Source organism: Brachyhypopomus gauderio, chromosome 3 (assembly GCF_052324685.1).
Source record: "Brachyhypopomus gauderio isolate BG-103 chromosome 3, BGAUD_0.2, whole genome shotgun sequence".
NCBI classification, from domain to species: domain Eukaryota; kingdom Metazoa; phylum Chordata; class Actinopteri; order Gymnotiformes; family Hypopomidae; genus Brachyhypopomus; species Brachyhypopomus gauderio.
This window is the reverse complement of record NC_135213.1, coordinates 23,838,943-23,856,287: the sequence shown is the minus strand read 5'-3', so window position 1 is coordinate 23,856,287 and position 17,345 is coordinate 23,838,943. Positions and strand designations below refer to the sequence as shown.

At 43.7% G+C, this 17,345-nt stretch overlaps 1 protein-coding gene across 1 annotated transcript; it reads right to left on the bottom strand.

Moving 5' to 3' along the window:
- Positions 1-205: 205 nt before the first annotated feature.
- qrfprb (pyroglutamylated RFamide peptide receptor b) lies at positions 206-15,657 on the bottom strand. The gene is made up of 7 exons (XM_076998603.1): positions 15,493-15,657; positions 15,001-15,369; positions 13,692-13,850; positions 4,903-4,964; positions 3,974-4,209; positions 2,259-2,356; positions 206-1,890 (listed from the first exon to the last, which is right to left on the bottom strand). Exons 2-7 carry the CDS (start codon positions 15,359-15,361, stop codon positions 1,535-1,537), a joined length of 1,272 nt encoding a protein of 423 aa, XP_076854718.1. The 5' UTR covers positions 15,362-15,369; positions 15,493-15,657; the 3' UTR covers positions 206-1,534.
- Positions 15,658-17,345: the final 1,688 nt, after the last annotated feature.

Genomic DNA, 17,345 nt, shown 5'->3' with positions numbered 1-17,345 from the left:
AAGCTTTGACGTAGAGGTTCCTTACAACACTCAATATATTATACAAAATAGGGACACAGTCTAACCTGAGCTCTGCTCCTCAGAAATCCATGTTTTTTTTTGGTTTTTTAACTGTTGGTTAAATGGTTCAAACTGTCCCCCCCCCCCCCCCCCCCCCCCCCATCATTTATTGTCATCTTGCATTAATGTACCATCAGAAAAGGTTTGTGTGTTATAATGCAAAGAAATATTGAAACAGTCTGATTAATGTGGTGTTTCTCTCAGCAACCATGTCCGTCTGTAAGTTATTATCCTGCATACCATCCTGGACACCAACATGGCATTAGCTATTGCAGTTGGAATGAGACAGTAAGGTGCAGAATGGCATCTTTTCTTCTCTGAGATCTTTAGTTTGTATGTTGTTTTCACTCTGCTTTGCTCCTCAGGTGTAGCAGTGGTTTGTGTTCTATTCTCCTCATTAATAGGACATGTCACTCCAGGTCTCTTGTGCAAGAACTTTCCATTCAATAAAAAACCAAGCTTATCTCTTTAGGGATGGGCCAATATGGCTGTGATCCCTATATAGTTCACCTTGTATAGATGATCCCTATATGGTTCACATTTACATTAAATTACATTTACGGCATTTAGCAGACACTCTTATCCAGAGCGACTTACAAAGTGCTTTGCATCTGATCACAGAATTCATCCTAGGTAATAGTACGGATAGGCCAGAATTCAAGATACCATTGAGTCAGACTACTACTAAACTACAGGAGTCAATGTCATTACCTAGTGTTTTACAAGTTAAACGTTTGCCAAGAAACACAAATAACCATAGACAAACATACAATTTAATAACAACGGCAAGTGGTATCAGCTGAATTAGTGCTCTGGTAAGAACTCAACAAACAGGTGGGTCTTCAGTCTATGCCTGAAGACTTGTATAGATGACTTGTATAGATGTCTAGATGTATAGATCACCTTGTATAGACAATCCTTATATGGTTCACCTTGTATAGACAATCCCTATGTGGTTCACCTTGTATAGATGATCCCTATATGGTTCACTTTGTATAGACAATCCCTATATGGTTCACATTTCTGACATTCTGCACTTTAACCTGACAGTCATAGTTTCAGTCCAGGTTCATTGTGCTAAAATGTAGTGAACACTTTCCACACTACAAACCAGCTCCCAAATGTGGAAACTAGTAATAAAGTGTCCTTGCATTATAGCTCTCTCTCTCTCTCTCTCTTTCTCTCTGTCCTTCACATTCTCTCCACATTTTCTTTTCTGCATTTCATTGTCAGTCATTCTCTCCCTGACTCACATGGCTATAGCTCAGCTATTTTGAACTTAAACTGAATTCAAGTTTTATTATCCACATATTCAGTTCTGATAGAAAAAAAAATCAGTTTCATATGCAGTCCCACTAGAAAATGAATGCTCAATCAGTCATGAAATTTCTGGTAGTAATGCCCTTGCTGGACTGTTGGGGACACTATGGTTCACTTGTACAGTGTGTTCTGTTGAACCCCACCACCCTCTCCATCAGCTTGTCGGCATGGCGTTGGTGTGGTGTTCTGCAAACGCAGAGGTGGTGTCTCCGTGTGAGGAGCGCGCCGCTCTGAGCGGAGCACCACTGCTGCCCACTGCACCTCCCCTGAACACCTGCCACTTCTGAGGCCTGCTGTACTGCACGCTGAGGTTCGGTCGCTCCAGAGAGCCGCCCTGCTGGCGAGACCGGGGCAGACAGGCGGAGAGAGCAGAGACGCAACTCTTCTTGAAGTTCTCATTCATGAAGGCGTAGACAATGGGGTTGTTGAAGGAGTTGGAGAAACCGATGGCCTGCACTACAGCAATTATCATGTTTAATGTCACCTCATCAAACTTCCCCTCCAGATCATCTGAGGATGACAGAAGGAGAGAGAAAGGGAGAAGAGGGAGAAAGAGAAACGGATGGTGAGAGATAGAAGGGAATTTAATATACATATTTAACAATAATGTTACTATATTCACCACAAACACATGAGTCCACTCAGCACTAATGGGTAGAATTGCACTTAAACTGAAATTCTCTGTGGTCGCTATACTCAAAACATTAGCCAGTGCACTTACACTGACACTAATTACTAACTCCTAAACATTTACAGTGTGAAATGTAGATCTATATGATAAATTATACTAGACTCTTTAAGTATTGTTTAGTATACTGAGCTAGAGTATATACTGTATCCTTGGCAATTCTCACCGAACTCAATACAGTGATACTCACTATATTCGAAGAGCATGTGTACGGTGTGGAAGGGGGCCCAGCAGACCGTGAACAACAGGACAATGGTGATCATCATCTTAACAGCCCGCTTTTTCTTCCTGTTTCAAATATAAAACACATTTACAGTCCCATTGCGTCACTCCTACGCTTTCCCAGTGCTGTAAATATGCTGTCTCAACAAAAGCAAAAGAGCGTTCACATGGTGTCACACTGCTGGACTGGTGTAGCATCCTTTTGTGCTACTAAAATCACTGGCTGTTTTGTGTCTTTCCAAATCCTATACCTTCACTGAAGTGTCCTAGTGCGAGACAGTCAGAGCTTGGCTTGTGTCAAGACAGTTAGTTGGCGTCTCTGCTCTGTAGCTCTTCACTGTTCATCCTGAGGGGCTTTCAGCCACTACAGTTGTGTTGAGAATGGCTCCCCCAGCCTCTCTTCTTCAGTGGCCAAACTACTGGAGTCTGTGGTCAGGGAATGGGCACAGGAGCCCTTGTATCCAGCCTCCAGTGGGAAGTGCTGTACTCTCCATCCAACCTTCTGTATTTTGTTAACTAGTCCCCGACATAATTGGCAAGCTTCCTCTCAAAAGCCTCTTCCATGTGGTCTGCCCAGGGGACCCTGCTTGGAGCTCACTGTGCTTGGAGCTCACTGTGCTTGGAGCTCACTGTAGTTGGAACTCAGTGTGGTTTGAACTCAGTGGACATGCTGGTGACTTTACCTTGCTCTGTGTATGCAGGTGTGGTTGCCTGGGAAACACAATCATACAGAAAAAGATATTTAATGTACTTTTGGCTTTTCAGAGTTTGGTCCAGGTCACCTTTCTCTCAACCGCATTCTTCATCATGACCAAGCACCTCGTTTCATTCCTCTGTATGACCATACCCACTTATATCATGTGATCACGCCTCCTGACCTCATGTAACCATGCCCCACCAGCTTCCTGTGACGACTCCCACCAATTACCTGTGACCACACCTACCAGTCTCACGTGAGCACACCCACCAGTCTCGTGTGACCATGCCCACCAGCCTCGTGTGACACACTGCACTCTGCTTTTGAAGGGGTTGCAGGCCCTCTTGTCTAAGGTCAGCACTTCACAGCCAAGGAAGGACCACAAAATTCTAGAAAAGCTCTTCACATGTGCTTCTGTGATGGTTGGCATGGTTACCCCTGCCACAATGAATCAACAGTCATCAGCTTTTCTTTCCTCTGCACCTAACACTGCCAGAAGGCTTCATTTGGTCTGGCTTCATTTGGTCTGACCTCCCTGATAATGTTCATCATCCCCCTGTATGCTCTAGGCGGTGTGAAGTCCCTGAAACCCTTCTGGCCTGATCTTCTAATGTAGCTGTTATTGCTAGGAAGGCACATCGCAATGAAGAGGGTCCAATTTGGAGCTGTGACTCATCGAACCGAAAGCCTTGTTCAGGTGGTCGGGTTAGGATCTCAAGACATTTCTTCTATTATGAAATTAAAACTTTCTCTTTAACATCTTAATCCCTTAAAGTCTTATCTAATCTGGCCATATTATACAGTGATGACCAAGAATAATTCAGTACACTGACACTAAAATAAAAGGTCTGTAGTTACCAGAGTGAGATGAGAGTGTAGATACACTGAAGAGTCCTGTGATTGTAAGGAGTGCTGGATGTACTGAAGCCCATGCTGAACTACCTGAGTGGGTTCTGACCTCCTGCCACCCAGCCCATCCATATTACCTGGAGATCTTGTTGATCTCACGGTGATTCATGGAGCTGAGCATGGAGGAATCTCCCACACGCTTGCGGATCCACAGCTCCACGCTGATGCGCGTGTACAGGAAGAGCATGACAGCGAGGGGCAGCAGGAAGAGTGCCACCATGATGAAGGTGGTGTAGATCTTGCGGTGCACTACTGAACCCCACAGCTCCTGACAACACACGTGATGGTGCTCATACAGGAAATCATACTTCACCTAGGAGACGAGAGCAGAAACACACACACACACACACGCAGCTAGATAAGATTAATGAAAGCTGATGGAGATGTAGTTTAGAACATCTGGGGTTTAAATCACCCCACCTGCTGATCTCCATCCACACATGTAATCTGATTTACATATACATTTAGGGCATTTAGCAGACACTCTTATCCAGAGCGACTTACAAAGTGCTTTGCATCTGTTCACAGCTTTGTCTTGTTTGGACAGATTTGATGTTTTGACACCCCCCCCCCCCCCCCCCCCCCCAAACATTGTAGGAGCCGTAAACCAGGTTTTCTGTGTATAGTTGCTGTAAAGGTGCTTTGTGATGTGTTATACAAACCACTCTACAGATATACATCAGTGTGAATTTATCTCTCATCCATTCTGTGAAGGTCGAGCTGCAGGCTCTTATGGTTCAGCAGAATTCACATCATATCACGATGAGTTACTAAGAAAAATCATCTGAATACCTTGAAAGCTGAGACATTTTAATCAAAACTAAGATATAAAAATCATAGAAATTCATCTTTTAAATTGTTGTGAGGCTGCAGCACTGATCCTCTCTGGTGTCTTTTAGTGGATGCTTTTATCTGGGTTTAATCAGTGGATATTTTCATCTGGTCTAATCAGTGCTCCAAACCTTTAAGGACAGAAAAGTGGAGATGTGGTTTGGTCGGCACTCACCTCCAACTGTTGCACAAACAGCATAGGAGAGCCCACCAGAACAGACACCACCCACACCACGCCTGGAAGAGAAACACACACACATAGTCACTCTTAGTAATCCCATTCAGCTCACTTTCTTACTCTTTACATGTTTCCTTCACTTTGTACAACTACCAAATTAATTTTCTGTCACCCATTTTGTTTCTCTATTTAATGAATCCATAATTAACAAATTAACTAATTAGAGGTCGTTTGCAAAACCTGGCAATTGGATCAAAATCCTGGGAAAGATTTGTACATTCTGAACCTGCACTGTCCGTGCGAAACAGCAGAGGTGGGATGGGATTACAGTTTATTACAATATTGAATTTCAGTTTAGACTGCCATGTAGCAACGTGATGTATCACAGCAACAGACAGCCTGGGTCAAAGATACCAGAAACCACATAAAGCTTTTCACACATGGTGTTGGTCTTGTTTTGTTAGACTACTGGTGACATTCTTCTTCTAAAGAGATTTTAATTTTGTTTACTATTTATTTGTTTGTGATGTGATATTGTTATTTTTTCTGTTGTAAAACAACTCTTATAAAAAGCTATATAAATACATTTTGATGTATCTTCTGTTTGCTACTCTTTAGGTTCTCTTCATGTCTGTTTCTTCATGATAAACTCCCTCTCCGCACTACTCTCTTAGTGGCTTCCTGGCGGATGTGTCTCAGTTTGTCTCAGTATGTTTGCAATATGTCTCAACATGTCTCATTAAGTACAAACACCACATAGGCCCCATATTACATCATATATATATATATGTATATATATATATATATACAGTATATGATATGTAGTAAATGTGATATATTCCTTGGAGCAGTGGTCAGCTATGCTAACAAAGTATTTTCGACCCTTAAGATAGGAATTAAACCACTGTAACACATTTCCAGATAGACCTACCCAGGTTTTCAGACGATTTAAAAGAATGTTAAGATCAACTGTATCAAATGCTGCACTCAAATCTAAAAGTATAAGAATAGAAACCCTGTTTTTATCAACATCTAATATCTATATAATATAAGACTTTATAATATCTGTTTAAAAATCAGGTAGGAATTGGATCTAAAATGCAGGTTGAAGAAGTAAGCTGTGAAATCATCTTGCAGAACGCAGTTAACTTTCTAAATTCACACATTATAGATTGTGGTTTCAAAGATTCAGGTCAAGCACAGGTCTGTAGTGCATCAGGCTTGATCGATTATCAGTGATTTTATCATTAAAAAATATTGCAAGAGATTCACATTTTGATGTAGATGCTTCTGCTAGCCAGTCATCCATTGGACTGGGATTTAAAAGGCGATTAATAATTGAAAATAAAAAAAAATTTGGATTGCTACTATTTTATATATTATAATTTTATAATTTTGAAAAATATAATTACCTCTCCTTATTATACGTTTCAATGCAACTTTTAAGAATTTCATGGTGTATTTCAGCCTTACGGCAGTGCCTTTTGAGTTGCTGCAGATGCTCGGTTTTCCATGGTATTTTTTTATGCAGATGCATCTTTTTTTTCTTTTCTGGTGCAACTAAATCTAGAGTTGATATCATTTTTAAATTAAATCTGTCAACCATTTCATGCACTGATGTGTCTTCAGGAAAGAGAGGTCTATTGCTTAAAATATTAATAAAATCATTAGGGGTTGAGCTATTACAGTTTCTTTTTAACGTTTGAGTTCCTAATTATTAATTAATCCTGTAAAAAACACACAGTAGTGATCTGAGACCATAACCTCTACAATTTCATCTATGCTTAAACCAAAATTGCAGGAAATTACTAGGTCCAGAATGTGTCCTCGGACATGTGTGAGGTTTGTAATGTGCTGGTTAAAACTGAATGTTTTTCAAAGTTGTATAAACTCCATGGCTCTTATATCTAAGGAGTTATCAATGTGAAGATTAAAATCTCCAATACGAAGAATCTTATAAGTAACACAGATATATATGATTGTATATATCTTTTAATATATAATCGTATGGTCCAACATTTGTTTTGGCTCTCAGAGGAACCTTTGGGCATGATGAGTATTTGTTCTCCTAGTAATCATAATTTTTCAATTTTTTAAAAATAATATTTTATAAAGACTCACAGTTCATGTTTTCTTTAACCTCCCAACCATAACAAATATAAATATTCCATAGTTCACTGCAGAGACTGTGTTCCACGGTGTTGAGTAAAACCAGTGTAAAAAAAGCAAGCGAAAGCTGCATAGCTGTCTACAACAGCACAGACACACAGTCTATCGGAATGGTGTTTATTGCTTGAGCATGTCTTTTCCTTCTGCCTCAGTCATGCCAAGATAATTCTTGTTTGTAAATGAACATAGTGCTGACTACATTCACACAGTCTATAGTGCACAGTCTGAAAACAAATGAAATGGAGCTCTGTCCCAGGTGTTATTTTCTCCACTTCCTGTGTCTAAGTGAGTCTCCCAGGGCCACCCCCCAGAGCCACCTTGGGGGTGGAGGCTCCTGATTAAGAGTCCACTGTGTTCAGTTGACTGCTGCTTCTCACCAGTGTGTGTTGATTGGATGAAAAAGATGTGTGTTGATTGTAAAGTGTCCTTGGGTTCTCTAAAAGGGACTACAGAAGTGTAATTTCAGTGATAGTGCTAACATGAAACAAAAGGTATTGTATATGTAGAACAGACTACTGTAACGTTTGTGGCAGCTGGAAGTGAGGAGGTGGACGCATGTGCTGAGCAGAGCAAGGTGTTTTGAAAGGAAATCCAAAAATCAGGGTCATATAAACAGGCAAGGGTCAAATCCATGAGAGAGTCATTCATATTTAATACTGTTAACCAAAACCAACAATAACAGACTTACATACAGAAATCACTGGACAGAACTATGAACCACAGAGATGTTACCAATATAATGACCAGCACAGACTACACAGAAACCAGGGATAAAATACAGGGGGAAATCAAGGGAAACCAAATACAAACACCTGGGAACCCTAATGGGGGGCAGGGTTACAAACAAGGAGTGAACAGAAACACACTGAAACCAGACTCAATGAATTACAAAATAAGAGTACAAACAGAGACATGACTGACTGGAGGGAGGCAGGACTGACAGAACCCCCCTCCAAGGCGTGCCGCTCCGAGGCGCGCAACCGAACTCAAAAAACATCAAGCACAGATAGGAGGAACCAAACCAGGAAACGAAGAACAAGCTGGGAACTGGGGAGAACACATTGAGGGGAACGCAACTGGAACCGAGGACCTAGGGGCAAAAAAAGAAGGCTCAGGGGACAGAGGGCTAGGAGACGCAAACACAGGAGCGGAAACAGGTCGAGGGGGACAGGAAAACGGGACCTCTGGGGACTGGACAGGGCAAGACACCGGGGAAGCAGGATCCGAACAGGGAACAGTACTGTGGACAGGGAACGAGGCAGAGACAGACGCAAATATATTCAAAACTACAGACACATGAACAGGAACAAAATGGGTGACAACTCTAGGAACAAACATGGGTACAGGGACAGAAACAACAACACCAGATACAGTAACGGGCATGGGCACATTAACAATGATGGTATCACGTACAGAGACAGGGAACAGAACAAAACCGGGCACAGAACAAGGGAAAAATGGGGATACAGGCACAGATGGGGGAACACTAGGGGGAGCAAAAATATTGTCAATATTAGGCCCACTGGTGGGCGGAATAGTCACCGTGGGCCCTGTAAGGGTACATGAGGCAGAAGTAGGCCCTAGGCGGGCCTCTGGAAAGCCCCAGGCGGGGTGCGGGGACTGGTGCAGGCCTCTCCTGGGCCTGTGCAACTGGAGGCAGTGAGCCCCTCCGGGGCGCGGGGACTGGTGCAGGCCTCTCCTGGGCCTGTGCAACTGGAGGCAGTGAGCCCCTCCGGGGCGCGGGGACTGGTGCAGGCCTCTCCTGGGCCTGTGCAACTGGAGGCAGTGAGCCCCTCCGGGGCGCGGGGACTGGTGCAGGCCTCTCCTGGGCCTGTGCAACTGGAAGCAGTGAGCCCCTCCGGGGCGCGGGGACTGGTGCAGGCCTCTCCTGGGCCTGTGCAACTCGAGACAGGGAGTCCCTCCGGGGTGCGGGGACTGGTGCAGGCCTCTCCTGGGCCTGTGCAACTCGAGACAGGGAGCCCCTCCGGGGCGCGGGGACTGGTGCAGGCCTCTGGTGCAGGCCTCTTCTGGGCCTGTGCAACTGGAGCCAGTGAGCCCCTCCGGGGCGCGGGGACTGGTGCAGGCCCCTCCTGGGCCTCTGGGTCGCGCTCCAGCCCCTCTGGGTCGCGCTCCAGCCCCTCTGGGTCGCGCTCCAGCCCCTCCTGGGCCGCGCTCCAGCCCCTCCTGGGCCTCTGGGTCGCGCTCCAGCCCCTCCTGGGGAGTGTGTCCACTACTCCCCCCCCCCCCCCCCAAAAAATCCTTTGGGGTCTCCAGGGGTGAGGTTGGTGGGATGAGTGGAGGGAGGTCAGTGGTGACGTCCATGGGTGCAGCCTGGAGCAAAGGAGACATGGGCGTGGTCCCTCCTTCACCAGCAACCGGAGCTGACGGGGTGGCAGTGGCGTCCTCCATCACCACTGGTGCCTTAGAAACCCTGGAGGAACATACAGATACAAGATCCCCTCGGCGGCTCTTATTGCATTTTCTCCGCCCCACACGAGGCACCGGGAGCTCACACTGACCCTTAAAAGCACGCCGAGTGTTGGTATACAGATCATCTGCACATTCACTCCGCCTGACCACGTCTTGCGCTACAGGGAAGAGCGACCTGTACTGTTGGCCAAGACGGGCAGACTCCTGGCGCTTACCTGGGCTCTTGTACACACAGTCAACTACGCCTGAATGTGACCATGTCTTTCTATTAGCTCGATGAGCCGCCCGTGTACCCACAGCGCCAGGGGATTTCCTCTCACTGGTTTGCCAGCACTGTGTCACAGAAGATTCCAACTGCACAAAGCCAGTCAGAACCTGATCACAGTGAATTGGCTTACCAGATCCTCGCTCTCTCGCTGCGTCCTGGTAAGGCTGGTCATTCTGTAACGTTTGTGGCAGCTGGAAGTGAGGAGGTGGACGCATATGCTGAGCAGAGCAAGGTGTTTTGAAGGGAAATCCAAAATCAGGGTCATATAAACAGGCAAGGGTCAAATCCATGAGAGTCATTCATATTTAATACTGTTAACCAAAACCAACAATAACAGACTTACATACAGAAATCACTGGACAGAACTATGAACCAGAGATGTTACCAATATAATGACCAGCACAGACTACACAGAAACCAGGGATAAAATACAGGGGAAATCAAGGGAAAACAAATACAAACACCTGGGAACCCTAATGGGGGGCAGGGTTACAAACAAGGAGTGAACAGAAACACACTGAAACCAGACTCAATGAATTTCAAAATAAGAGTACAAACAAAGACATGACTGACTGGAGGGAGGCAGGACTGACAACTACCTTGTTGGGTCACTTGTCATGAAAAGAGGTTCCTGAGTCTTTGAGAATATTCTGGAAGTTTCTTTGTTTTGGCCTCAGATGTCAGTTATGACGACTCTACAGCACTGCAGTGCCTTGTGAGAAACACCTGACAGCACACAGTCCAAGAAAACAAAGGATGCCTTAGTTCTGTCTCATGAGAGTCTCATGATTGTCTCACGGGAGTCTCACGAGAGTCTCACAGAGGGCATCAGTACACACGAGGGCCTGACTTTGTGCCTCATTTAATTTTAACTGTAAAATTATGCGTGATGAACATGAAATGTTCAATCTGCCAGTCATATGCCAGCAATTCAATGCATTTAGGCATATAGACCAAGATGATCTGCTGCAGTTCAAATTGAGAATGGGGAAGAAAGATGATTTAAGTGACTTGAACATGGCATGTTTGTTGGTGCCAGACGGGCTGGTCTGAGTATTTCAGAAACTGCTGATCTACTGGGATTTTCATGCACAACCATCTCTAGGGTTTACAGAGAATGGTCCAAAAATATCCAGTGAGCAGCAGTTCTGTGGGTGCAAATGCTTTGTTGATGCCAGAGGAGAATAGCCAGACTGGTTCGAGCTGATAGAATGGCAACACTAACTCAAAGGAAGCTACTCAAGTGCTTATGCAGTCTCTAGTAATCTCTAAGCTGGACTACTGCAATTCCCTACTTGCAGGTCTTCCTCTACGGTTCATCAGACCTCTACAACTAATTCAGAATGCTGCAGCACGACTGGTCTTCAATCTACCCAAGTTCTCACATGTGACTCCTCTGCTATGCTCTCTTCACTGGCTTCCAGTAGGGGCACGCATCAGATATAAAACCTTGATGCTTGCTTGCCCCCCCTACATGATGTCCATGGTAAAAAGCCGATCTGTACAGCGAACACTCAGAACCTCAAGCTTGGCTCAACTCGAAACTCCATGCTTAAAGTTTCATGGAAGACAAAGCTCCAGACTATTCTCCGTCCTGGCTCCAAGATGGTGGAACGATCTTCGATTAGCTGCTAGGACTGCAGAGTCTATTGCTATCTTCAAGCATAGACTGAAGTCTCACCTGTTTGTGGAGTTCTTACCAGAGCACTAACTCAGCTGATGCCACTTGCCGTTGTTCTTAAATTGTATGTCTGTCTATGGTTATTTGTGCTTCTTGGCAAATGTCTAACTTGCAAAACACTAGGTAATGATATTGACTCCTGTGGTTTAGTAGTAGAGAGAGTCCGACTCAATGGTGTCTTGAATTCTGGCCTATCTGTACTATTACCTAGGATGTATTCTGTGATCAGAAGCAAAGCACTTTGTAAGTCGCTCTGCACAAGAGCGTCTGCTAAATGCCGTAAATGTAAATGTAAATGTAAGTAAACAGTCGTTACCAGAGTCGGACGAAGTACTCAATTTCATTACTTGAGTCAAAGTACAGATACCACTGGTCAAATGCTACTCCGATACAAGTGAAAGTTGCATGTTCAAAATCTTACTTAAGTGAAAGTACTGAAGTACTTGCTTTTAAAAATACTTAAGTATTAAAGTACACCTTCCTTCACATTTGTAAAAAAGTTATAGTTTAAAAGTAATATACCATTTTGGGCATAATAATCATACAGTCTTTGATAATAATCCATAAGGCATATTCCAATGATGTACATCATTCAGGTAGTGGTAGCAGAAAAGTTTTAACCTACATTTTAGTTTAAGGAACAAAAACATTTTCTAAAACCATAATTCATTGATTAGCCTAGCCTAACCTGTTTAAGCAAATTATGTTGCCATATTAAAAGTCAATAATAAAATGACGGTTTTCTCTCTTTGCTAGTTAGGTATTCAGTCATCCAATACAACATTATGCTACAGTCAATATTAACAAAGACAAAGTAAAATTAGCAGTGCTGCATCTTGGTAGTCTAACCTTGCCACAACCTTTTGCAGTATGGCTAAAGCCCGCCAACTCCATGCCACCCAACATGCTAGCAAACTCTTTTCAAACTAGAAATCACAGCCACATTAGAATTATTGACATTAATTCTACACTGACATTAGAATGGAAACATTATTTGACAATATTCGATTAACCCACACGGTTTCCCTTATTGATGTTTCCGTAGTTTGAATTACTTGCCAATATAATGTTAACATTATTTATAGTTATCCTAGCAGACCTAGCAGTGGAATGAGCAGGCAAAGTCATTTCACTAGCCTTACTGCAAAGCTCCTCTGACTACATAGAAAACGGTCACTTAACAAAACATTTAGGCTGCATATAATATGCTTCCTCAGGTGGGACGGTGATTTTTTGTATGCAGTGATATAGTTTGTTTTTGGCAAACAAAGCATGCATTTAAAACGATAGAAATGATTAATCCGTTCAGAAAACTGGAACATTTTGTCGAGATACCGCCATGGGTGCAACTACTCGTAAGAGCATGCCAGGGTTGCCAGCTCTCACGCATTGAGCGTGAGACACACGCATTTGACACGCGTTTTCACACGCTCTCACGCCACACTTCCGATATCTCTATTTCATAGTAGACATGTATAACGCACCATGTCATAAAGCACAAATCATCTCAGACTGGTTTCTTGAACACGACAATGAGTACTCGAATGGCCTCCACAGGCACCAGATCTCAATCCAGTAGAGCACCTTTGGGATGTGGTGGAATGGGAGATACGCATCATGGATGTGCAGCCGACAAATCTGGACAAATGTTTCCAGTATGTTGTTGAATCAATGCCACGGAGGATTAAGGCAGTTCTGAAGGTAAAAGAGGGTCCAACTTGGTACTAGCAAGGTGCACCTAATAAAGTGGAAGGTGAGTGTATGTTCTATTTCTACCATTGCCTGTGGAGGCAGCAAGTTCAGAATTGGGAATAAAATTCATGATCATCTTGAACAGAAAAAACTGTTCAACATTTCAACACTGAGTGGAGTTCACACACTAATGTGGTAAACCTCTGGAACCTTTATGGATGAACACAGAAATCTGCTATTTTCAAATTTTGATTCTGATATAGATGTGATCTGTGGCACCACGTGATCCATTTGCATTCCTGTATTCACGCCCACACACATCACAATGCGTCCAACCTGTGTGGGGATTCAGGACAGATGTCATGGCTATTCACACTGTTGATAGTTACTGGTCACTACTGGTCACATGAACAGTCCTAGCAAAAAGATCAGACCTCATCATGTGAACATTAAAGTTATGTGAGATCAATGAAGCCATGTATCCAAACGTGTGTCAGTAACACACCCAGGTCCGCTGTGAGACGCAAGCAGAGAGGGGAAGCTCACCTAGCGTCCTGTAGGCACGTCTGGGTGTGCAGTGCCTCTTAACCCGGAGAGGATGCATGATGCCCTGGTATCTCTCCACGGCAACGCAGGCCATGCTGAGGATGCCTGTCACGATAGCAGTGGTCTGGACAAATGGAACGGTCTTGCACACCAGGACCCCTGCAAGGGACATGTAAACATTACAATCTCACACGCAGGGGACTCACTTAAAAAATACTTGCCACTAAATGATAATTAAAAGCTTTGATGTCTGTGAAAAAATGTCTGTGGAAAAAAGCATGTTTGCATGCATCACTACCATTCCTACCACACTACAGCTCAGGCCTAAATGAAATGATTCACCTCTCAGAAGAAGAAAGATGACTCTATTAAAAGTTGCTCCCTAACTGTAGGCGAAAAGGCCTATTAAGGTTGAGTGGTGAACTGGACACTCTGAGTTCAGTGATAAATGAGTTGCAGCAATCAGATAAATACTGTTAATGGGGCTGTTCAAGGCCCAGGTCTGCTGCTGAGAGAAATTACAGCAATGACCAGATGACTCACAGACAGGATGTTGTGTGGAATATATATATATATATATATATATATATATATATATATATATATATATATATATATATATATATATATATGTGTGTGTGTGTGTGTGTGTGTGTGTGCCTCTGTCATTCTTTTTCCTTCAAGCAGTACCAATGGCCTGCTAACTTGAGCATCCTGTGCAGTATCTTAGCTGTTCCCAGGACTCTTCTGCTTGGAGATCTCTGATGTTCACAGCTGACAATGCTGTTTACACTGCTGGTCTCTGTATCTACAGTGTCTCTAATGACAGAATCTCTGATCTCTGGGCAGCCGTGAATTCTTATAGTGGCCGGTCTGGACAGTCAGTTGTGTTTACTGAGGCTAGAAATTTTCTATGTTTCTGCTTTTAACACCAGTGACAGTGAGTATGTTGTCTGCTAGAGTGTACTGTTGTTTTAGGACCAGATAAATGACAGCGAACACACACGCACACACACACACACACACTTTTTTCTTTATTTTATTTTATTTTTTAAATCTGGGTTCTGAAATACTGTCGTACACCCCGTTGCGATATCAACGCTGAACTAATTAGGAATTAATTAGGATGTCAGACAGCTATAAAATATTTCAACTGTAAACACACAAACAGCCTTGTTGGCTGTCAGAAATAAAATCTATTTTGGACAGCATCCAAAATAGTCTAGTATGAAATAGTCTATCCAAAAGTCTAGTGATCGAAAAAAGTTCCTGACAAACGAGAGTAGTGGGCAGGTTTGCCTCCACTCACCCGCCAGCCACTCTGACGAGATGTTCTGCAGGAGCGTAAAGGGCACGCAGAAAAACGTGATGAGTAGATCACTGACCGCCAACGAGCAGATGAAAATGTTGGTGGCAGTTTGCAGCGCGCGTTTTCGTACGATGATGTACACAACCAGACTGTTTCCGATGAGCGCCAGGACAAAAATGATGGCGTAAATAACCACAAACGTGCTCTTGACTCCTGACGGGAGCTCAGGTATATAAACCAGCGGCTGAATGTTGTAAGTGTGAATAAACTCTTTTCGCGACAAGTTATAATACTGGAGGAGTTCTTGGAGGACCTCTGGGGTGATTTTCATAGTTGTCATAGTTTCCACGGACGTTGTCATCTCGGTTTCTTTAATGAGAAATCAGAATATGCACACACATCCAACAACAGTTAAACTTTTAAATTAAATTTAAAAACTCACGTAAAAAAACACATCTCGTTTTAAAAATGCTACCTATTGGTATGGCTCACCCGACGATTGACAAAAGATCAATTTAATCGAAGCAGAAATACTTGTTTTTTCCCATTAACGTCGTTGTCTTTGTCCTTGTGTTAACGTCGACCCTGTGCCACCGCTGCCAGTTTCATCACATCTTACAGCTTGCCACCCTTCTATGGAACACTGAACACGCGCACCTGTCTGTCTTCGCGCTCCCACACGCGCTGCCTTCAGCGCGCGTCTGTCGGAGCGCGCGTGAACTTGGACAGCGCGTACCGACGTTCATGGAGCGTGCACGTTCCCGTCAGCCACCTGCAGGTGCGGAGTGCGGGGCTCAAGCACCCAGTCTTGCGTTTAAATATGAATGTGGCGTTGCTCGCGGATTAACGATATGATGAAACATGATTTCAAAACAACAACAACAACCCCTTTTTGGAGAACATAGGCAATATACATAATTAGATTGATTTTTCATAACTCTGCTGGATTTCTGTATGTGAACACTTCATATTGTGCCCTCTAATGTTATATTTAGATATGGATACGCATGTATGTGTGTGTGTGTGTGTGTATATATATATATATATATTTTTCTCTTTCAATTTTCTTTTTACTTTCAATTACATTTAATTAAAATACCATTGGTAATGCCCATAATGTTGGTGTCACGTTGAGGACCCCGGCCCCTCCCTTTTGGGCGTGTGTAAACGTTGTCCACGTGCTCTGTCTGCGTCAGCGAAACTCCGCGGTGATGGCTATGTTGTGTGAATAATGTGTCTCACCTGTGAATCGTCTCGTAATCACATGGGGCTAATGTGGTCTGTCTATTTAATGTGCGCTCGCGCAGTGTCCTGTGCTCGTCGTTGTCTAAGTCTGCACGTTGTGTGCAGGGCAGTCATGGCCTAGCGGTTAGGGAACTGGTCTTGTGACCGGAGGGTCGCAGGTTCGATCCCCAGACCTGAGGCCATGACTGAGGTGCCCCTGAGCAAGGCCCTTAACCCTCAATTGCTCACTTGTATAAAAATGAGATAAAAATGTAAGTCGCTCTGGATAAGGGCGTCTGCCAAATGCCATAAATGTAAATGTAAATGTGTGCCTGTTTACGTTTTCTGTGCGCTTCATAGCGCTATAATACGTGTCAAAATAAAAGTGACGTCAGTTGCAAGAGGGATTCCGTGTCTCGTTCCTCGCCACGACCCGCGCGTCACAGTTGGAAACTATATAAATATGAAAACCCTATAAATAAATGTATCAAAACAACAACAACAACAACAATGTACACTGCGCTTAAAACTTAATTGATACCCCAGACGACATTGCATTGGATGGACGTCATTCTATTCACTTAAACACCTCAGCTTTGTGACTGTTTTGTTGCACCATTTCCTCTCTTAGTGGGAAACATAATTTTGCCTCCAAATACTTTACTTTTTTCGATACACTTTGTAATTGAATGTCCAAATTGATTTGAAGCATACGCAACACTAAAAGCTCGGTCACAGAAATGAACTCCTTTACTGGTTATATATATATATAAATTACATATTATAACCCTCCGACCCAGGAAAAATCAACAAACGTATGTCTGCCCTGTGCACTCTCTGCTCGAACTGTAACCAGTAATGGATCAAGGGACTAAATGAATGCTATAAAACTACAGGAAGCAGTTAGTCTTGCAGGTCCAGGTGTCCCAGCACTGCAGCTGGATCTGCCGTCCCGCGGCGCTGCCGTCTCCTCTCCTTCTCTCCCCTCCTCCCCCTCTCCTCGCTTCCCCCTCCCCCACTGCACCTGGATTCGAGCCCACGCTTCAAACGTCACAGCTGCTGTTTACGGTATGGATAAGAGATTAAAACTCTAAACCACGAGCTTAGAAAAGTTCACATTG